Raw genomic sequence first — 20,621 nt, forward strand, 5'->3', positions numbered from 1 at the left:
CGGCTCGGCGCAGGCACGCTGATGCTGATGGCAATGCTGCTGAGCAGGCGGCGTCAGCGTACGCCTGACGAATAGAGTGCATGTAAGCGCGACGGCGAGCGAAACCGACGGGACAGTCGGCCCTGGACACTCCCATGAAGATGCCGCGCACGCACATTCATGCGTCGTCTACTGTTAACGCTGGCGCCGCCGCTGCCGTATGGAGTCGTCAGGGGGTGTTTTGCTGGAAGCAGGCAAGGTCAAAGCTCGAGGGCGAGGATGAGGCGGCAAGCTTGACGTGCAGCTCCGTCCATCCATGCTGACCTGCGGCCACGCACACCGCTAGGTTCGTCCAGTCGACGAGACAGCAAGGACATGGTGGGGAGACATGGCCGGCAGGCCGTCTTATGTACATGCTGCACCGGAGTGCGCTGGCGAGGCGAGGCGAACGAGGGAACCGCCAGAGCCAAACCAAGCCGCTGCTCGCCTCGCGCGTCTTGCCTCGTCCCCGGAGCGAGCCAAGGGCGGGCTATCGACGTCGACTTGTTGATGCGTCGACGGCGCTTCGTATCGTGCGTGACCTGGCATGATGTGGCTGGAGGAGGGGAGAAGACTTTTGATGCATCCACCAACAGCTGGTCGCTACCGAGGCGGCAGCAGGGTCGCCCCCTTCCGACAGAGTGGAAGCAGAGATTGCCGAAGAGGCTCTGGGCAGGCCAGCGCAGGAGTGAGGGCGGCTGGAACGCATCCATCCATGCTCGCACCCCCGTCCACGGTGCTGGCGAGTAACCGTATGTATCCGTACATGGCCGTGTGTCCTTGTTTGCTTGGTGACGGATTCGTCGAGGTGAACAAGTCGAGGATGAGGACAAAGACAAAAGCCGTCGAGGATTGAATGGCTGTGCGGCAGAGGATGGACCAAAAGATGTGTCTTGGGATGCAATTTTTCATCGTCCAGAATGTTGTTGCGGAACCGGTTTGTCCTCTGCTCAGGGCACTTGGGCTCGCAACCTATCTACCTAGGTACCTACTTAGGTACCTACCCAAGTAGATACTGTACTTGTCTGCGCAAGGGGGCTCTACCGGTAGCAAAGGTACCCAATACTCCTGTCTAGTACCCCCCTTAGGTAGCTTGTCTGTCGGGCCTGTACGGATACAGACATGGCTTTCATGCATCCACCCCCCAAGTCGCCCACGATGATCTGGCAGTTCACTTAGGCCCGTTGCGGAAGGGGTCACTCGTCCTGGGCCTTCCTCCTCTTCGCTTCGTTCTCCATGTCTCGTCACTCTTGATTTTTCTTTCTTTCTCTCTGCATACCTCGTTTTCGATCCTCCTTTTCCCCTCTCCCACTCACCCCGCCCGAATCCTTCTCTCCCTCCTCTCTCCAGCTGGCTGTTCTCGGCCCGTCAGGCGCGCACGTCCGTTGAACGTGGCTTGCTTCTCTCGCCGTTCCTGCGTTGCGCTGGCCTTGCATCTTGGCCGCCTCGACAGCTTAAACCAGCCGTCCACCCGCCTGCCGCACGCTCGTTTTCTCCCTCGCTCACTCGTTTACTTTTAACCTCTGGCCTTGTCTCCGTCACGGTTGTATTTGCACTCGTACACACGCCGCCTCCCCCGCCTCCCCTCCCCTCCCCCGGGCCAACCGGCAACCCCATTCTCGTCTGTCCGTTGTTTGCCTCGTTGATCTCACGAGCCGACGGGCAGCGGCACCGATCCCTCGACTTTAATCCCAACGGGAAAAAAAAGAAATTCGCTCGCCGGCTGTCTCTGGGCTCGAGCATGGTCAATGGCCTTTTGGGTGCTCGGAGGCGGTGGCAACTCGCTCCATGTGCCAGGCGACAATGACAGCTCACGGGCGATGCCGTGTTTTGGCAACGGCAAGCGGAAGATGGGCGGCGGTGCTCATGGCCAGGCCGAAGACGAGCGTGCCTCTTACGACTACGACATGCAGAAGAGGGCCAGGATGGCGCCGTGGGCCGGTCTCCCCCCCGGTGTCGGAGCCGACTCCGGTTACCTCCATCGCCGCGACTCGGTCCCCATCCGAGACCTAGCCTTCCTTGTCATCCGCGAGGGCCAAACTCCCATCTGCTCGTCGCCGTCTCCCTCTCCCGAGCCCCCTGCTGCCGCCATCGCCTCCCCTGTCCCCAGCCCCGGCCCCGCCAGCCACAATCATGCTCCCCCCGGCTTCGGCCACGGCCACGGCTCCGCCTCGGCGCCACCTTGCTTTCCCATGGAGCGCACCGAGTCGGGCCTCTCCATCTCGTCGGCGCCCTCGCCCCACAACGCCCTGTCCGCCCTCGTCGTCGACGACGACGACGACATCGCCACCGGCCTTGTCCTCTCCGACTTGGCGGCCGCCCGCCTCGTCCGCACCCATCTGGCCTCTTTTCGACGACGTTTCCCCGACTCGCAGCCCGAGCGCATCCTCCGTGCCCTCATTACCCCAAAGTCGCGCGGCGCCGACTTTCCTCTCGACAATGATGCCTTGGGCAGCATCTTCTCGGCCGCCAACGAACTCTTCTTCGCCAGCCGCCTGGCCCGCCGCGTCGCTTGGGATTGGAGCCACCCGGCCTGCGGCCAGTACGAGAGCCACATTGTCGGCACGACGGCCCTGCGGCGTTGCACTCGCCTTGGCGGCTGGGAGACGCTCATTGTGCTGTCGACGCCCATCCTGCGCGACACCAAGTACAACCGACGCTTGCTCATCTCAACCTTTTTGCACGAGATGATCCACAGCTTCATGTTCGTCACGTGCGGCCTCAAGGCGAGCCACGACGGCGGGCACACCGACGGCTTTCGCCAGATCGCAGCTGTCATTGACGAGTGGGCTGGCAAGGAGTACCTGAGGTTAAGCGACATGGAGGCCAACCTGGAACGATTTCGGGGAGACGACGTCTTTCTTCCGTCTCACAATGCCTTCCCTTTCCCTCCTACTCCTCTTTCAGACGAGGGAAACGGCGCCAGCACTCACATCAATCATTGCAATGGCCTCGACGACAACAATGTCATGGTCACGGAGCCACAGGAGTGGCCACACGCTCACCACAGGGGCCAGCACCACCATCATCGTGCCGTGGTGCCGCCATCCCCCTCGCACAGCGCCGGCGGCGTCTTTTCCGGCGGGTGGCAGTGGTACGAGCGAGAAGACTTTGGGGCTCGCAGCCCGCACGCATCGGGCTCACCATACGTTTACTGAATGGAATCAGCAGTCCAACGGAGCGCTCCTGGCGGCGGCGCTTATTTTGCATCCCACCTCTTGGCACTCCCCCCCCGTCTTCCTCAACTCCCCAGATGTGTCGTCTGTTCAGCTTTGTATGAGGAAGCGTGTGTGGCCTTGGGGAGGTTCAACAGCTGGCTGGAATGATAGGGCAGCATTGTGTGTTGGATGCGGGCTTAGGAAACGGGCGTTACGGAAGAGGACAGGGAATAGATAGTAAACAATGCATGGCTTCATAGAAAAGCCACTTGTTGGACACCATCTGCCAATGCAGCACCAGTGCCAGAGACTCCGTAAGACGGGGGAGCTTGGGCGTGGTCATACAATTTCAAGCGTCGACTCGCGTATAGGCATGCAAGGACAGGTGGTTTAGCCTCGGTGACGTCGGCCTTGGAAGCCAAGGCGGTTTAGTTTCGTGTCTCGTATTCAAATCAAGGTGCCCTCTATAGAACGACCAAAACGTGTACCCGACAGAGTGAAGCAATGCAAGTCTCCAAAACGCCGTTGGATGCTGTTCGTGTTTGTACCCCCCTGAGCACCGCAGAAGCAATGTCCTTGACACGCCTCGCTAGTTTTGTCGATGCAGATGCCGAACCCCAGCCCATGTCCACCCCCCTTCTTCCGTCACCGCAGGCGCGGCGACTCGCTACTTTGGTTGAATATCGGTTGCGTTGTAGGACACGCCCTGCTTATTCCTTCTGCTCAGCAAGGGGGCAGCGGCGTCGGCCTCGTCGTCCGAGACGTCCGGGACGGCGGGTGCGCTAGGCAAGACGCCGTCACTGCTGCCGTAGCGCAAGGATTCGGCGGCGGCGGCGTCGTCGGGGCACGGGTCGGCCGAGATGGTGGGGCCGTCGCCGTCGCGGATGAAGAAGCCGGGGACGGCGCCGGCGGCGGAGGCGAGGGCGAGGAAGAAGTAGGCCGAAACCATGTAGCCATGCCTGGCGCCCCAGGAGAAGGCGAGGCCGGTCGAGGCCGGGCCGATGGCGCGGGCGAAGCCGCTAAACGAGGTGCCGAGGCCGTTGACAGTGCCGAGGACGTGCGTCGAGGCGCACGAGTTTGTAAGGAGGATGGTGATGCAGGGAAATGCAACGATGGTGACGAAGCCCTTGATCATGAGGACAATGATGACGGCGGCGAGGCGGGTGCCCTCGGTAGGGAAGAGGGAGGTGTAAGGCGTGATCATGTAGACGAAGGGGATGACAACGGCTATCTCGACGTCAGCTAGGCATGCTTGGATGAGAAGGGAGAGGGGGGACGCACAGCAGACGTGCCAGCACCGCAAAACGCCGAAGCGCTTGACCAAGGACGGATAGAGGAGAAATTGGATGACGCCGCAGGTGATGCCGTAGATGGCGAAGATGGATCCGATCTTGCTAGACTCCAACCCGAATCCGCCGTTGAAGTAGAAGGGGAGCCGGGTGTTTTCGGGAGTGTGCTCCATGACGGGGTAGTTGAGGAAGACGGTCATGTTCTGGTCAAAGGCGACCGAGTGCAGCGACAATATCGTGTAGGTGCCGAGGTTGATGACCGTCTGGCGCGTGAGCGCCTCTCTCATGTTGGGCGACGTGCTCGGAGGCGCCGGCTTCTTGGGGGACTGGTCCGGCGTGGTGGCCTCGTCGTCGGCGCAGGATCCCGGGCCGAGGTGGGGGCGGGGCGGCTTCCGGCGCACGGCGCGGGTGAGGCGACTGCCGAGCACAAGGCCCCAGTCCCGCTGATCACGCTTGGCCGGCAGCGATTCCTGGTCATCTCCCCCCCTCCGGTTAGGCTCGGACGAACGGGAGGGGTTGCAAGGCATTCAGGCGGCAGGCACGTACCTTGAGGAAGAGAAAGGCGGTGGTGGCCGAGGTAAGGAAGAAGACGGTGGCGACGAGGTTGGGCAGGGCGTAGGGAAAGCGCTTGAAGAAGTCGATGTGGCCAAACAGGTCAGGATACTGGCGGGCGGGCTGTGCGAGGAAGCCGCCGAAGGCCGGGCCGAGGACGGCGCCGAGGGACCAGACGAGGGGCATGATGGAAAAGGCGCGGGGGCGCAGCTCCTTTTCGGGGACGATCTCGGCGACAATGGTTCTGATGATGGCGACTGCAAGGTTCATCGTCAGCCGCCGCCGTGCGGAAGAAGAAAAGAGAGTAAGAAGTCACCGTTTCCGTTGCCGGCACCCTGGATGGCGCGGGCGGCCATGGCCATGGGAAGGCTGGTGGAGACGCCCCAGACGAGGAAGCAGACCATGGTGCTCATGAGGCCACACAGGAGAATAGGCTTCCTGCCGTAGCGGTCCGAGGCGCGGCCCCAGGGCAGGGCGGCGAGGCCCTGGGAGACGGCGAAGATGGCCGTCGTCATGCCGGCCCACTTGGCGACTTCTTCCTGGGGGACGCCAAAGTCGCGAATCATCTCGGGCAGGTAGGGGTAGATGGAGGTGTAGGCCAGGGGCTCGGCGAGCCTGGCAACGACTGTTGGGCGGGTTCGTCAGCAGTTGTCGCCGTGCTGGGGGGAGACGGAGTGGGCAGCACAGTGGGCAGCACAGAGGTCCGAGGCCCTCTCAGCCGAGGTGGTCGGCCTGTAACCCGGGCGACGTGCACGGCATTGGTCTTACCGAGGATGGCGAGCTGCTGGACGGGCAGCTTGGGCCGTGGCCGTGACTGCGCGGCCTCAGTCATGGTGGACGCGGTCGCTGATCCCGGGGAGGAAAAGAAGAAGAAGACGGAGGAGGAGGTGGCGAGCCGGATACTCGCGCCACTCCGGGGAGTCGGAGGGCCGGGAGTCGCGTCGGACGGCGGCTGGACGCAGACGGGCAATTGGGGACGCGGGAGGAGGGGGACGCGGGAGGAGGAGGATGCGGTTGGAAAAGAAGCCCTTGACGATGATTACACTTGTAGCGAAGGGGGGGGGGCGAGAATGGAAGGAAAGGGGGGGGGGTTCTTCTTGCTCCGTACTTCGGCCCATCACCACCTAATAAGAGATCAGAGAAACCGCCCAATGCTGGTTAGTACAGCGGATGTCGGCAAAGGCGATGCGCTGCAGGGCCGCCGAGCCAATGATGGATGGCGGCCTATTTTAGCGCCGTACCGCATGACTCCAGAGATGTCTTGCCCTGTAGCAGCCGGTTCTTGGCCTGTAGCCCTGTACCACGGGGCGCTGGGAATAGGCCGGGCGGTGCAATGGGCCTCATGTACTATGTACTGGGCCGTTGCCGCTACAGCCGTTGTGAGCACTGTCCGAGTTCAGCGCGAGTCGTGGTCGAGAGATGCGGCTCGGGGGGGCAAGGATCCGCGTCTGGGCTGCGAGTCGACAGGTGCCGAGGACCCGCTCCACCTGATCATGCGACGGAAGTGTTCAACGGCACACGGGCCTCCGATTACCGACATCTGGATGTGGGGGCTTTCGGTCCTGGCCCCGGGCCAACCCCGGACGACACGGAGCCGGTCACCGTGCCGGGCTTTGCCGCGTACAGTACATAGCATGCCTTGGCCAGCAGCACCGTCATCGGCCTCCCGGTCTGCGGATCCTTGTCCCTTGTATGCGGGCGTGATGCTGGATCCATCATTCCACGGGCTTCAGGGTGGCGGAGGGAGATGCAGCTGCCAAATCCGAGGCATCTGCCCGCATTGCGCAGCTTCTCCAGCCGAGCCCTCTGTTCGCTCTCGCTCAATCTCGGCGGGCGAGTGTGTGTAAGTACTGATGCGCAGTACCTGTACCAGTACCTGTGCTGTAGGTGTGTGAGTGGGAGCACACATGTATCCCGAACTGAGTCGCTACCCGCCGTCGGGTGAAGCAAGACGCCGCCCGGAGAGGTACCCGGGAGTGGAGGGGTACCTTGACGGCAATACGGCAGCGGCATGGGGCAGACGGGTAGAAGCGGGCCCACTCGCCTCCGTGTCACATGATGGACGACTCGACGTAACCTCAACCCTGTTGCTCCCTTTGCTCCCTCGTCTCCTGCCTTTCATCACCCTCTTTCAATAAACACCGCTTTTTCCTCTGGAGCTTCAAGGCTCTTCGCTCCGTCGACTCCGGGCCATCGATACGAGCCATGATGAGCCGCCGCTCCGAAAGGACGCCCCTCCTCCAGACCGTCCGTGTCGGCCCTCACCGGAACCGCTATCCGCACAACACCCGCCGCCGCTTCTGCACCATCGCCTGCGCCTCGCTGCTCATCTGCGGCTTCGTTTCCTTCCTCACCCACGTCTTCTTCATCTGGCCTCATCACCATCATCACGCGCCCCATAGCCGCTATTCCCTCTCGGGACGCGGCGGCAACAAAGTCAGCCACGAAAGGCTCCGCGACATCCTGCTTGCCACTCCCTCGGCAGAGCACGCAAAGGAATGGAGTCGCTACTACACCTCGGGCCCGCACCTGGCTGGCAAGAACTATTCGCAGGCCGAGTGGACCATGAATAAGTGGCAGGGCTGGGGCATCCAGTCTAGCATCGTCCCCTACGACGTCTACATCAACTATCCCGTCGACCACAGCCTTTCCTTGCTCAAGCAGTCTGACAAGTCCGATTCCTGGGACCTTGCCTTTGAGGCTTCCCTGGCGGAAGACGTCTTGGAAGAGGATCCGACCACGGCTCTCGACACCGCCATCCCCACTTTCCACGGCTACTCGGCCAGCGGAAATGCCACGGCCCCCTTTGTCTACGTGAATTACGGCACCTATAGCGACTTTGAAGACCTGGTTAGCGCCGGCGTCGACCTCAAGGGCAAGATTGCCGTTGCCCGGTATGGTCGTGTTTTTCGCGGCCTCAAGGTCAAGCGCGCCCACGAAATGGGCATGGTGGCCGTTCTCATCTACAGCGACCCCGGCGAGGATGGCGACATGACCGACGAGGGCGGATATGACTACTACCCCAAGGGCCCCGCCCGGAATCCAAGCAGCGTGCAGCGTGGGAGCGTTCAATACCTTAGCGTGCGCCCCGGTGATCCGTGAGGTCCCCGAGCTGCAGCTAGCCATGCCTGCATGGTGATTGTTTATTGCTGACCAAATCCGCGGCAGAACCACCCCTGGCTATCCTTCCAAGCCGGGCGCTCCTCGTGCACCGCCGCATGATTCGACGCCCCCCATTCCCTCCATCCCCATCTCCTATGCCGACGCCATCCCTATCCTCAAAGCTCTCAATGGCCACGGACTCCAGGCGGCTGAGCTGGGCGCGAGCTGGTCAAGGAATCTCGGTCTTGGGTACAAGGGCGTTGATTACAGCATCGGCCCGTCGCCCGAAACCGTAGTCCTCAATCTGACCAACGAGCAGAGCTACACGACGACTCCCCTGTGGGACGTCATTGGCGTCGTCAACGGCACCATTCCAAACGAGGTCATTGTTGTCGGCAATCATCGAGATGCGTGGATTGCTGGCGGAGCCGCCGACCCAAACAGCGGCTCGGCCATCCTCAACGAAGTTATTCGAGGCGTCGGCAAGGCCCTCGAGGCTGGCTGGAAGCCACTGCGCACCATTGTCTTTGCCAGCTGGGACGGCGAGGAGTACGGCCTCATTGGCAGCACCGAATGGGTCGAAGAGTACATCCCCTGGCTCTCCGAGGCCAACGTCGCCTACATCAACGTCGACGTCGGCGCCGCCGGGCCCGTCTTCAAGACCGCTGCGGCGCCGCTGCTTCACCAAGTCCTCCGAGACGCCACAAACCTGGTCCCGTCTCCCAACCAGACGACGCCGGGCCAGACCGTCGGAGACGTGTGGGACGGCAGAATCAGAACCATGGGCAGCGGCAGCGACTTCACCGCGTTCCAGGACTATGCCGGCGTTCCCTGCATCGACATGAGCTTCAAGCCCGGGCGCGCCGACCCCGTCTACCACTACCACAGCAACTACGACAGCTTCCACTGGATGGAGGAGTACGGCGATCCTGGCTTCAAGTACCACGTGGCCATGGCCAAGGTGCTCGGAATGCTCGTCGCCGAGCTCAGCAACACAATCGTCATTCCCTTTAACGCCACCGAGTACGCCCGTGCCTTGGACAGCTACCTCGACATGGTCCAAGATAAGCTCCACCCCGGCAAGGAGTCTGACTCCCGGGCGCGCTCGTCCAGCGAAGTCAAGGGCAGCGCCGACGCCTTTGAAGAGAGCCTCAAGACCCTGCGCGAGTCCCTCGCCGGGCTGCGCGTCAAGGCCAGCGAGCTCGACGGGCGCGCCGCCTGGGCGAACCGCAAGCTCGAGGACGGCCTTCCCTGGTGGAACATCATTGCCAAGATCAAGCTGTGGATCACCATTGCCAACGTCAACACGCAGTTCAAGCACATGGAGCGCCACTTTCTCTTCGAGGGCGGGCTCGACAACCGAAGCTGGTATAAGCACGTCGTGTTCGCGCCCGGTCTGTGGACGGGCTATTCGGGAGGTGCGTTTGATTTTCTTGCCCTGCTCTCCCCCTTTCCCATCTTTTTGGCCCCTTTATTCTTTGAGCAGCCACTTTGTGCCATGCATGGTGCTGGCAAACGCTGACGAAACATCGACTGTAGACGTGTACCCGGGCCTGATGGAGAGCATCGCGGCCAAGGACTACACCAACGGCCTCAAGTGGGCCGGCATCATTGACCGATGCGTGGCCCGGGCTACTCGTGGGATACAATAGGGTCATCGAGGACAGGTGAGTTGGACACGTCTGATGGACCGGGGTCGAGGGGAAGACGCGAAGGAGGCAGCGTGTCCCCGACGGTCAAGTTTGGCTGCATGTCGCATGGCCAGGCATGGAATGGCAAGGCATCTCTCGCATACCAAATCAAGAGTCAATATCATAAAACAAGCCAGAGATGGACTGTCACGCGACTTGCAGCCACATTCAGTCAAGCTTCGGCCCACTTTCTCATCACAAAGGCATGTCAATAACGAGGCAAAGAAGGCTTTGTTGAGCGTAAAGGGTTTGGAGGCGCAAACCTAGCCTGGGGATGCAAACTTTGAGCCTCTGCGCCTCGGGCTCTTTGCGCCGCCAAACCCAGCCAGCCAGCACGTGCCATGAGTCCAGGTGAATGAGTATAAATTCTCCTCTGGCACAGGCATGGTTCTTTTCGTCCTGTCTCCTTCTACATCTTCTGCCATCCCATCTATCCCCTCGCCCCGCCGATGAACCCCTTCCCTCGAACGACGACGCCCATCGACTTTATCCGTCCCCTTCACCCAGAAGCAAAGCGAATACACGATACCAAAAGCACAAAGTGAAAGTGCCCCTCTTCCACCGCCTTCAGCTACTCACTCTCTATCATCATGCCGAGCCCACGCTCGCCTGCCCCAAGTCGTAACAATACCCGAAGCCGAGGGTGAAAGCCGGCGCTCACCCTGAAATCACCTCCCCTCCAAGGCAGAAAAAATCCCCGATGAACAAGCGGCGTCGGCCTTTTGGCTAAGAGGGCCAACCCCCTCATACATTGTCCAGTCTTCACCGCCACGTCGGCTCAGACGAAAGTCGTAACCTACCAAGCCGATGATGAGGGCCACCACTCTGAGGTCAAAACAGTTCCTAAAGGGTTCCAAAAAATGAGGTCAGCCTCAAGGGCTGAGTGGGCTAATCTCCCTCATATATGTGCTTCTCTTCATTGCCGCATTGGCTCAGACCGAGACCTATTTAAATCATTGGGGTCCTCACCTCGACTCAAACGCCAGACGGAGCTGACCTCAAGCCGGTGATGAGAGCCATTACTCTGAGGTCGAAATGGTTCCTAAAGGGTTCCAAAAAATGAGGTCAGCCAAGGGCTGAGCGGCTAATCTCCCTCATACATGTTCTTCTCTTCATTGCCGCATTGGCTCAGATCGAGACCTGTTTAAATCATTGGGGTCCTCACCTCGACTCAAACGCCAGACGGAGCTGACCTCAAGCCGGTGATGAGAGCCATTACTCTGAGGTCGAAATGGTTCCTAAAGGGTTCCAAAAAATGAGGTCAGCCAAGGGCTGAGCGGGCTAATCTCCCTCATACATGTTCTTCTCTTCATTGCCGCATTGGCTCAGATCGAGACCTGTTTAAATCATTGGGGTCCTCACCTCGACTCAAACGCCAGACGGAGCTGACCTCAAGCCGGTGATGAGAGCCATTACTCTGAGGTCGAAATGGTTCCTAAAGGGTTCCAAAAAATGAGGTCAGCCTCAAGGGCTGAGCGGGCTAATCTCCCTCATACGCAAGGATCTCTTCATTGCCGCATTGGCTCAGATCGTACTCGAGTTTTAATCATTGGGGTCCTCACCTCGAGTCAACCGCCAGACGGAGCTGACCTCAAGCCGATGATGGAAGGAAAACGTTCCGAGGCCGAGAATAGTTCCCAAAAGGTTCCAAAAAAAGAGGTCAGCCTCGAAGAGCTGAGTGGGCTAAATCTCCCTCACGCACAAGGGTCTCTTCATCGCCGCATTGGCTTAGATCGTACTCATAGCCTTGCCGATGATGAAACAAACGCTCTGAGGCAGAAGCGGCTCCTCAAAGGCGACTGAGGTCGTTCATTCGTCTGGGTTGTGCATTCATAGATGCGAAAGGGCAAAGAGAGGGGGAGGAACCGAGCGAGGATCATGATGGGCAACGACGGCGTGTCGTGTCGTGACGGTCGTCGATGGCTGTGTACCGATGCCGAATTCCTGACCTGGGGCATGTGTTAGTCGAAAGCAAGTGCTAATGGATGGGCAGAGGACTCACCATCCTGGCCCAGCTCACGTCCCCTATTCAATGCCCCAGGGCACCTAAACAGAGAAAGGGAAGCCTTCATTCCTGTGTCATTTGCACTAAGCAGTGATATGGCAAGGGGGAGGCCTTGACGAGACCTTGAAGAGCAAAGGCGGCAAAATAAGACGGAGGCAGACAGGGGTAGGGGGCGGGACAGGGTCGGGGGAGGAGGAGAAGCAGGGCGACAAGGACAAGACGAGGGGACTGGTGGAATCGACGAGAGGAAAGATGGGCGGGGTGACGACAGCAAAGGAAGAGGGCATGTGGGAGCGGCAGAGCCAAGTGCACCGACGAAGACGGTGGACGGGAACGCCAAGGCTGAGGATGATGATTGAGGTGGACGATCAGAAAGAGGTGATCAAGAGAGCAGGATAGAAACAAAAGACGGGTCGAGAGCCCAGCTCGCGAGGACGATGGGCCAAGGCGAGACGGTGATGATGACGAGAATGAACAGAAAGGGGCAATGAGGAGAGCAGAGCATTGGGAGGCGGATCGAGAGCCCAGCTGGCGAAGTCAATGGACGGGGGTGCCAAGGCTGGTCGATGGTGATGATTGACAAAGACGAGCAGAAAAGAGTGATGAAAAGAAGAGGAGAGGAGAGGGTTGGGAGACGAGTCCAGAGCTCGGTTGAAGTACTGCGTCTGCACATCCTCGCAACTTCCCGGGCATCCCATCGCCACCACCCCCACCCAGGCCTTCCGCGCAGCGCGCAACGGGCGAGCAGGCGGGCTCAGAGAGACGGGTAGGCCGACCCTCACCTGCAGTAACGGCACGGCAGAGAGAAGCCTTGGTCTTGCCAGCATGACGGCCAAGGCAGGCATGAGCAGCCAAGAGAGCAACGCTCGGAGGGGAGGCTGCCCCGTGGTCGTCGTCTACCGCAAGTCAAGAGCTCCACAAGACGGGATCAACTCAAGGAAGGCTCTTTTGCAAGGGACACGGACGGCGCGCTCTTCAAGCTCAGGGTGTTAAGTCTATGTATGTATGCCACCATGTTGGCAGAACGAGCTCATCGTCACAAGCCAAGTACACTGGTGGAGGCTCGCGAATCCATTGATTGCCGGCAGGCTCGCCTTTACATGTAGTTCCCCCTTTTTTTCATGTCGAGGAGAAGGACGGGTCGTCTGCTACCTACGTGTGGGAAGCAGAGGCAGCCACCGGTGTCGTGGACGCAAGCTGCCTTCGAGAAAATAGCAGAAATGGCACTTGCAAGGGTACGAATCCGACACTTGATTCCACGTTGGAAAGAGCGGGTTTATCCACGTATTCGCCACGGGACGTCTTGACTATGGTCGTGTAAGTGGGCGTATTACGGAGTGCTACCTGCAGACAAATCTCATGGCATCTACATACAAGAACCACCAGGCCACAATAACAGCAGTTTCACATGAATTCACCTGCCACAAAGGCTCGCATGCAGTAGCCCAGTCTCTTTATTTCTGCGTGAGCCGGGATAATACAGGCAGCAGTAAGAGTGACCCGTCATGGCCCATATCTACGGCCTTTACTTACCCTATACAAGCCCCCTTTACGCCTTGGCACCCCTCTTCTCCTTTATCTTGCTCTCCAAGTGCTCGACGTGCTCTTTAATCTTTCCAAACTGCCACGGCCAGTTGACGACGTACAAGAAGGGGCGCAGGCTGAGCAATCCGTTAGCTACCGCAATACCCCTTGGCTTGAACTCGACTCCAGGTCCCGCAGACTTACTCGTGTCTGTTATCGTCGGGATTGTACCCCGACAGGTGCACACTCGGCGTGATAATGGTGGCTTTGTGCCGGTTGATGGCGTAGAAGCGGTAGAAGCGGTAGACCTTCTCAGCAATCTCCCTAGGCCCAAAGCCTGGGCGTTCTTTCCACTGGCTCAGCAGTCGGAGGTAGGCGGACCACGGGCCCAGCTTGTCGACCTTGCGCAGGATGCCCAGGTCGGAAAGCTCCGAGTATGTCAGGCCCATCTCAACCTCGTCGGCCTGGACGCCGGCCGAGAGGGGGAGGAGCTCGGCCGAGGGCGTCGCCTCGATGAACTCGTCCATGATGGGCAGGTCCCAGTTGTCGCGGGCCCAGCGCTGGAAGTCCTTGGCGTCGTTCTTGGAGATGGAACCCAAGGGGGCGAGGTCGGCTGAACTGGCGTCGTACTGGGGTGCTCGCATGTCAGCCTTGTCCCGTTGGCTGTAGTGAGTGAGATCCTCACCTTGGTGTAGTAGCCGCGCAGATTCTCTATTCCCTATCAGCTTCTTCTCATCTTCATCGGCAACATCAACAGCGACTCACCGTCAACGTTGCCCGATCCCAAGACGAGCAGAGCTGCACCTGCTCGGGGCAAGCCTCTGGCCTGAGTCGATAGCTGAGCAAGCTCGTAAGCTACCACCATTCGGTTTCTGGCCTGAATGTTTTGCTTGGCCAAATTCTCGTTCACCGTCCCGCCCTCAACAGAGAACCTCGGCTTAAATCCACCGAGCGACTGCTCGACAATTGACTCGTGGGCTCTAATCGCCTGGTCGATGTTGATGTCCGTGTGGTAGGCCCCGATGCGCTCAGCTAGCCTCTTGGCCCCTATGTGATCCTGTCGTCAGTCCATGTCGCTCCATGACAGCTCAGGCCTCCGGAGAAGTCGGTTTGGGCCTGTTGCTCCCCGAGACCAGCAGGAAAGGGGGGTAATAAGGGTGCGTACTCGACCGGGTCTCATCGGAACTGTTGACTGTGCCCATGAAACAGGTGTGAAGTAGTTTCGACACGATTTCTTCGGGGCTTTTGGGAGAATAATCCTTCTCGCCCACCGCTCTGCGCAGATCGTGCAAGGTGCTGTCTTGGCCGCTTCTGATGGACAGCAGCACTAGCCTTGCCATGCCGTATACAAACAGCGCAACGGTAGAGCTGTCTAACCCGCCCGACAAAGCAATGAAGAAACCCGCGCTGGAGCTGCGGACCAGATATTGCCACAGGTAGACCGATGTCGCCATGTAGATTTCCTCCATGGGGTTCAAGATTTTGATGGGAATCTCGGTGGAAATGACCTTGTCCGAGAGAAACATGTCCGCGCCGGGGCGACACAAAGCCATGTCGCACTCGACACGGGGGTATTCGGGCTGCTGGGCTGCCTGTATGTTGCGGCTGTGGCTGGTCCGGTAGCTCCGGACTCTCTCGAGGTCGACAGTGGCGACGGTGACCTCGACTGGAGCGAGAGAGAACTGAGACGACTGTGCCAGGACTTCGCCGTTCTGGATAATCATGCTGCTTCCATCGCTGCAAAGCGCATGAGCATCGACTCGTCTGCAAAAATGGCGGACACTGAAGCTTACAATAGCATTCTGGCTTCGCCGTCAACGCCCGTGGCGTTTGCGTAGACGTACAATCCGCCATTGCTCCTTGTCGAGTTCGATATCAGGTTAAGCCTCTTCTCGAGTTTGCGCAGCTCGGCGTGTGAAGCACTGGAGTTCTACCATGGTAATCGGGTGAGTCCATGCCCTTCAGGGGTGCCTTGGGGGTAGCGAGTCTGACGGCCCACGCTCCAGGGAAAGTGAAGACGAAGGGTGACGTACCAGAATGATCTCGGCCCCGTTGACTGCGGGTTGGGAGTTAGCGTTTGGTAAGAAGGGTCTTCAGGGGCGCAAGGGAGCCTGAATTCACGTACGGCCGGTGAAGATGGACGGGTTCCTCGGGACAAACTAGAGAAGATTGTGTCAATAAGTTTACAACAGAGCGTTTAAAGCCTGCTGCTCGCCGATCGTCGTGGAACCGAGTAGCGAACATGGCTGCAGCACAAAGACAAAGCACTGACCAGTTCCTCGCACGTCTCGCAAGTGACGGAAGTATCGGGCGTTTCCAGTATGAAGTCGCCAATCGGAACCGTCTTCTGCCCCGTCACGTCCTTGACGACCTGGTGCAGCTTGTACGCTTCCACCTGGCGCTCCTTGACCCATGCCGTGAAGTGGCGAGCCTCCCGATACAGCCCGTCCCCCGCAAGCGCTACGTTGGACACTCGATTAGCCCATTGCTTTGCTGTGGCGGGTTTCTGGCGAAGCTTGATGAGTAGAAAGGGCGGAAGAGAACGGCCTGTAGAGGGAAAGGGAAAGATGGAGGGTTTGTAGATACCTTGCTTCGCCCTGACGGCAAAGACCTTTCGGTATGTGCACAGGACTCGGCAGTTGTATTGCACGTTTCTGGCCTTGACGCCCATGCCCAGGTCGACGAGGATGCCGCGGCACACATCATTGGAGATGACGTCGGCCAGGACCTCCCAGCTGTGCAGCTCGGTGTCGCTCTTGGGTTGAGGGTTAGCAGCGGGAGCTTATACATGGCAATCGCGATGCTCAGAGGCCAGCGAGCTCGGCGTACCTCGAGATGGTGATCGAGGCATCCTAATCTACAAGTCAGAGAACTGCACTCGTCCGCCCCCAAAGAACGAGTCAGGGCAGCGTACCGTAGCCGGGGATCTCGAGCTCTGGCCCCGTCCGCAGCGAGGCTCCCTTTTCCTTGGCGATCCGGATCGACTCCAGGATACGGTCTCGGTTCCCCACAAAGTCAAGCGGGACGCTCGGCAGCGTGGCCGCAGCGACCGTCACGAAGCTCATCTTTGACCGCGGCGAGTGAGAGTTGACAAAGTGTGTTGCGCAAGCTTGGTTCCACTTTTGCTCCGGTGTAGGAGTGGTGGTGTCTTGGGATGGACTGCATAAGCAAGCGGGGTACCCGAGTTTATGTAGAGAGACGCATATCAAGGAAAGTATCTTTTTTCCGACTCGACGACTGAACACTAAGCTCGTTGGACACAAACAACATCTGGAGACTGTAAACAACATCTGGAGACTGTGTTTCTCCTGACCTTATCTGGTGCTAGGGAACCCGCGTCTATCCTCTTGGCAACCCATCATACAGCGCCTCTGCTCTAAAACTTATACACCTGCTCCTTGGAGTAGCCCAGGTCCTTGAGCGCGCCCACCAGCTCGCCCTGGTCCTTGGGGTTGACCTTGTTGCCCGACACGGCATTCATCAAGCCCGGGGGCCCGCATACAAACAGCTTGATGTTGTCACCCTTGGGCTCTGGCAGCACCGTCTTGAGCAGGTCCTTGGTGATGAAGCCCGTGCCGCCCTGCCAGCCCTTGGGCGCCTTGTCCAGCACGTAAAAAGCGCGGAACCGCTGCGGGTACGTATTCTCCAGCTCAGACAGCTCCTTCTTGAGCAAAATATCCTCCTCGCTGACGTTGCCAAAGACCAGCGTCACCTTGGTCTTGTCGTTGGGGTTGTTGAAGATGGCGCGCAGCAGCTGGTACATGGGTGTGATGCCCGTGCCGCCAGCAATGAGCCCAATGTGCTCGTGCTTGTTCTCCGCCCACGCGTACTTGGGCAGCGGGCCCTTGAAGTCGAGCCGCTGGCCTGGGGCCATGCTGTGCAGGTGCGTGCTCATGGGGCCGTCGGGGTACTTCTTGACCAAGAGGTCCATGTAGCCTTTCTCGCCTGCTCAGCAGGTTAGCCAGGACCATAGCCAAGCAACATAAACCCCAACAGCGTTGGTCACCCCGGAGTGGGAGACAGGGGAGGCCGAGGGCACGCACCTTCGTCGCTGATGGGAGTGTAAGGCCGTAGGGTGGCCTTTTCGTCGCTGGGCCCCTTGTACTTGGTCAGGATTGCGCTGGCAATCTGCAGGCCAGAAACCATGTCGCCCTCTGGCAGCTCGAAGCGGAAGCGCTTGGTGTTGTGGTTGACCGTCTCGACGTCGGCCAGCTTCAGCGAGACGAAGCCCTGATCACCGCCGGTAAAGGCCGGCTTCCCCGCGCCGCCAACCGCCTGCTTGACCTTGGCCTCGGCCTTTTGCGCCGACGGCGTGCCGCTCATGTACCAGAAGCCGGCGCCGGCGAGGGCCGCACCGCCGGCGACGTAGAGGAACGTGTTGGAGCCGCCGCCGCCGCCCTGGGATCCGGACTCGGTGGCGTAGCGGCGTGCCTGCTGAAGCCTGGGTCAGCAAGTGAGCATCGGGGAAAGCTTGCCGCGCCAAGGCGAGCTTTGCTGGAGGCTGGAGAGCAGTGCAAGACAGGAGAGGCAGGCGAGGACAGCTTACCGTCCTCAGCGGCAGGGCCGCGCGGAAAGCAGATCTGCAAAACATTTTGGCCTACGGTTCCTCGAGTGGGAAATAGCCAATTGAAAACCACTGATGGCGCTGCAGCTGATTTCGAGCTGGAGAGTGTCAATCGACGGCGTATGCAACAAGGGGGAGCTTGCGAAGACCCCAGAAGTTCGTCCGGATACGCTGATCTGAGCTGCACCGGATGGACGGATCGGGCACGTGACACCGGCATGACGCAAGCTTCCCTGATTGATAATCCGGCCTCATCCCCAGCCCCTTGCCTCACATAAGCAATTCGCCTATACATTCGATATATAAGTATTGCAATTTATCCCGTAGCAAATCTCTATTCGGCTTAACTAGCTAGTACTATGGGTATACAGGCCGTCTTTAGTAAATCCTTATAAAATTTCTGGTGCTTTACCTATAGAAAAGCGTACTTAAGGGCCCGAGCTAGTAAGGGAGGCCCCTACTAGGAGTTTATCCTACGCGAGGTGAGCGCAACGTACAAGACGAGTACCTAAAGATACTTAAGACTTCTTGCGGATGACTAAGAGGCATAACATCTAATTAAATAAGGGGATTTTTATTAGAGAATCTAGGCCAAATAGTAACAAGCGCCTCGCTCCAGCCTAGCAGCTCACTTGTAGTCGGTACTTTACCAAGCTTCCGAGCTTCCCTTTATTTATTTTTATTTTTATTTTTGATTATCTGCATCACGCCCGACAACCCTGTGCTCCATCTTTTCCTCTGGTCCACGCACCGCCGGCCTTTACATTCGTTTGCTTCTCCCGCATCTCCCATCCCGGCGACCCACGAACCCCCCCCCTCGAGATGCGCGCCCCCGCGTCGTCCACGCTCCTCGCCGCCGCCGGCCTGGCCCTCTGCTGCCTCGCCGCGGCAGGCCCGGCACCCGCGCCGACCCCCGCGCCCACGGCCGCCTTGGCCCGCCGCAACGACTTGACCATCCGGCCCAGCGCCAGCTTCATGACGGTCGACCCCACGGCTCCCTGGGTCTCCGTCAATGACGAGGGCCAGCCCGTCAAGACGGTCACGCCCTCCGTGGCCACCGTCAGCGGCACCCCCTCGGTCGTCGACGGCGCGCCCCACGACCTCACGGCCTCCGTCTACTCCTGGACCAGCTACGGCCTCATCACCACCAGCACCGGCGCGCCCCCGAACCCCACGGCCACAAAGGCCTCGACCCCCGAGGGCGCCTTTTCCCGCTGCTTCAACCAAAAGGACGACTTTGCGCCCTTTTGCCGCCCCTTGTACAACTCGACCCTCCTCACCAGCAACACCTTCTACAGTCCGCTCCCCCCTCTTTCCCTCTCTCACCCCCCCTCCCTCTCCTGACCCCTTCGCTAACCCTTGGCCAAGTCACTTGGGACCCCGACTTCTACAACCACACCCGCGACAACACCACCTACGAAGTCGCCGTCCGTCTCGACTACCTCAACAAGACGAGCAATCAAATGATCAAGCTCGACACCTACGAACGCGTCCCCGCTCACTGGGGGTACTGGCCCTTCAAGCTCACCCCCGACCACCTCATGGGCCAGGCCTCTAACAACGTCACCATCACCCTCCTCGTCTCCCCCCACGGCAGTGGCGAGAAGAACCAGTCCGTCGCCCTGCCCGTCGTCCTTGCCCGCCCCACCCTCGGGCCCCCGACTCCGAGCCTCCCCCCCAACCGCTCCGCCATCCTCATCGCCCTGCCCGTTTCCCTCGGCGCCTTTCTCCTCATCCTCGTCGGCCTCTGCCTCTGGCACCGCCAGACCCGCCGCATCAAGCTCGGCAACGTCATGGGCCGTGCCCGCCACGGCTACTCGGGCCGCGCCCACCGCCGCCTCTTCCGCTCCGCCCACGGCGCCGACAAGGATCGCGGCATCCAGCTTGACACGGCGCCCCTGTCCCCCCCGCCCGCCGACTACCGCGACGACGTCGACCGCCCCCGCCGTGACAGCGATGCCCTCGGCAGCCTCGCGGGAAGCCCCGTCAAGGACACCTTTGACGCCCAGGGCCCTGGCGCCGGCGATGGCAAGAATGCCTTTCGGGACGAGATGAGGCGCCAGGCGCGGGAGAGGCGAGGCGGGTATTAATCGACTTTCCGACCTGGTGCACCCCGTCTTCGTCTCTATTTTCAGGTTAACTTGCGCGCCTTCTTTTCTTCTCTCGGCTGGGTCTAGGAGTTTCGGGGCCGGGGGGTGGTGGAGAGTCATTTGTGTGCCACAATGTGCCATCTACGCAGCAATGCATCACCAACGCATGGGGAACAAGAGGAACATGAAACGATTCGGACGCTTCTTCTATAATGAGATTAATGTTCAGATCTGGACAGGGCACGTGGCGCCTGGCGCATATCATCGACGAGACCATAATAATACATCTAACAACAACGCCTCGCCTCACCCAATGTTTCCCTTCCTACCACCTGCCAATTCCCTTTTCCATGTTCCATGTTTCTCTGCCCCCTTCAAAAGCAAAATATCAAGTAGACCCCTGTGTACCGCCCTCTGCCCAGATAAAAAAGACGCCAAGCCTTTTCTGTTGCCTGGGGTATATATTGCAGCAAAAGAGCAAAAGACGTCCGTCCGTCCGGCTGCGCCCCTCCTCCTTCTTGAATGATGGAACTGCCAAAAGCAACATGGCCACATGAAGAATGGGGGGGAAAGAGTAAAGAGGAAAAAAGAGCAGACAAACGCCAATCTTCACACTGGTCCGCGCGCA

The 20,621-nt window shown here is 59.6% G+C and overlaps 6 protein-coding genes across 6 annotated transcripts; 3 read left to right on the top strand and 3 right to left on the bottom strand.

The window, feature by feature from the left end:
• Positions 1 to 1,766: 1,766 nt before the first annotated feature.
• Positions 1,767 to 3,176, top strand: HRG_10929 (sprT-like family domain-containing protein; the record flags this gene model as incomplete). The annotated part of the gene is made up of 1 exon (XM_044869399.1): positions 1,767 to 3,176. One exon carries the CDS (start codon positions 1,767 to 1,769, stop codon positions 3,174 to 3,176), a length of 1,410 nt encoding a protein of 469 aa, XP_044715350.1.
• A 667-nt stretch (positions 3,177 to 3,843) lies between these two features.
• HRG_10930 (major facilitator superfamily domain-containing protein) lies at positions 3,844 to 5,849 on the bottom strand (the record flags this gene model as incomplete). Its single annotated transcript, XM_044869400.1, has 5 exons — positions 3,844 to 4,403; positions 4,458 to 4,935; positions 5,012 to 5,274; positions 5,334 to 5,642; positions 5,786 to 5,849. The coding sequence occupies 5 exons, from the start codon at positions 5,847 to 5,849 to the stop codon at positions 3,844 to 3,846; spliced, it is 1,674 nt and encodes a 557-aa protein (XP_044715351.1).
• Positions 5,850 to 7,222: 1,373 nt separating this feature from the next.
• Positions 7,223 to 9,771, top strand: HRG_10931 (transferrin receptor-like domain-containing protein; the record flags this gene model as incomplete). Its single annotated transcript, XM_044869401.1, has 4 exons — positions 7,223 to 8,115; positions 8,186 to 8,361; positions 8,416 to 9,537; positions 9,659 to 9,771. 4 exons carry the CDS (start codon positions 7,223 to 7,225, stop codon positions 9,769 to 9,771), a joined length of 2,304 nt encoding a protein of 767 aa, XP_044715352.1.
• Positions 9,772 to 13,364: 3,593 nt separating this feature from the next.
• Positions 13,365 to 16,404, bottom strand: HRG_10932 (carbon-nitrogen hydrolase domain-containing protein; the record flags this gene model as incomplete). Its single annotated transcript, XM_044869402.1, has 12 exons — positions 13,365 to 13,476; positions 13,544 to 13,968; positions 14,025 to 14,050; positions 14,105 to 14,386; positions 14,505 to 15,076; positions 15,133 to 15,269; positions 15,373 to 15,395; positions 15,465 to 15,498; positions 15,612 to 15,799; positions 15,926 to 16,094; positions 16,169 to 16,191; positions 16,254 to 16,404. 12 exons carry the CDS (start codon positions 16,402 to 16,404, stop codon positions 13,365 to 13,367), a joined length of 2,142 nt encoding a protein of 713 aa, XP_044715353.1.
• A 311-nt stretch (positions 16,405 to 16,715) lies between these two features.
• On the bottom strand, positions 16,716 to 17,930 carry HRG_10933 (oxidoreductase NAD-binding domain-containing protein; the record flags this gene model as incomplete). Its single annotated transcript, XM_044869403.1, has 3 exons — positions 16,716 to 17,284; positions 17,383 to 17,773; positions 17,886 to 17,930. The coding sequence occupies 3 exons, from the start codon at positions 17,928 to 17,930 to the stop codon at positions 16,716 to 16,718; spliced, it is 1,005 nt and encodes a 334-aa protein (XP_044715354.1).
• Positions 17,931 to 18,725: 795 nt separating this feature from the next.
• HRG_10934 (uncharacterized protein) lies at positions 18,726 to 19,993 on the top strand (the record flags this gene model as incomplete). Its single annotated transcript, XM_044869404.1, has 2 exons — positions 18,726 to 19,200; positions 19,272 to 19,993. The coding sequence occupies 2 exons, from the start codon at positions 18,726 to 18,728 to the stop codon at positions 19,991 to 19,993; spliced, it is 1,197 nt and encodes a 398-aa protein (XP_044715355.1).
• Between the last annotated feature and the right edge of the window lie 628 nt (positions 19,994 to 20,621).

The sequence above is a fragment of the Hirsutella rhossiliensis genome, assembly GCF_020360975.1.
Source record: "Hirsutella rhossiliensis strain HR02 chromosome Unknown scaffold00018, whole genome shotgun sequence".
NCBI classification, from domain to species: domain Eukaryota; kingdom Fungi; phylum Ascomycota; class Sordariomycetes; order Hypocreales; family Ophiocordycipitaceae; genus Hirsutella; species Hirsutella rhossiliensis.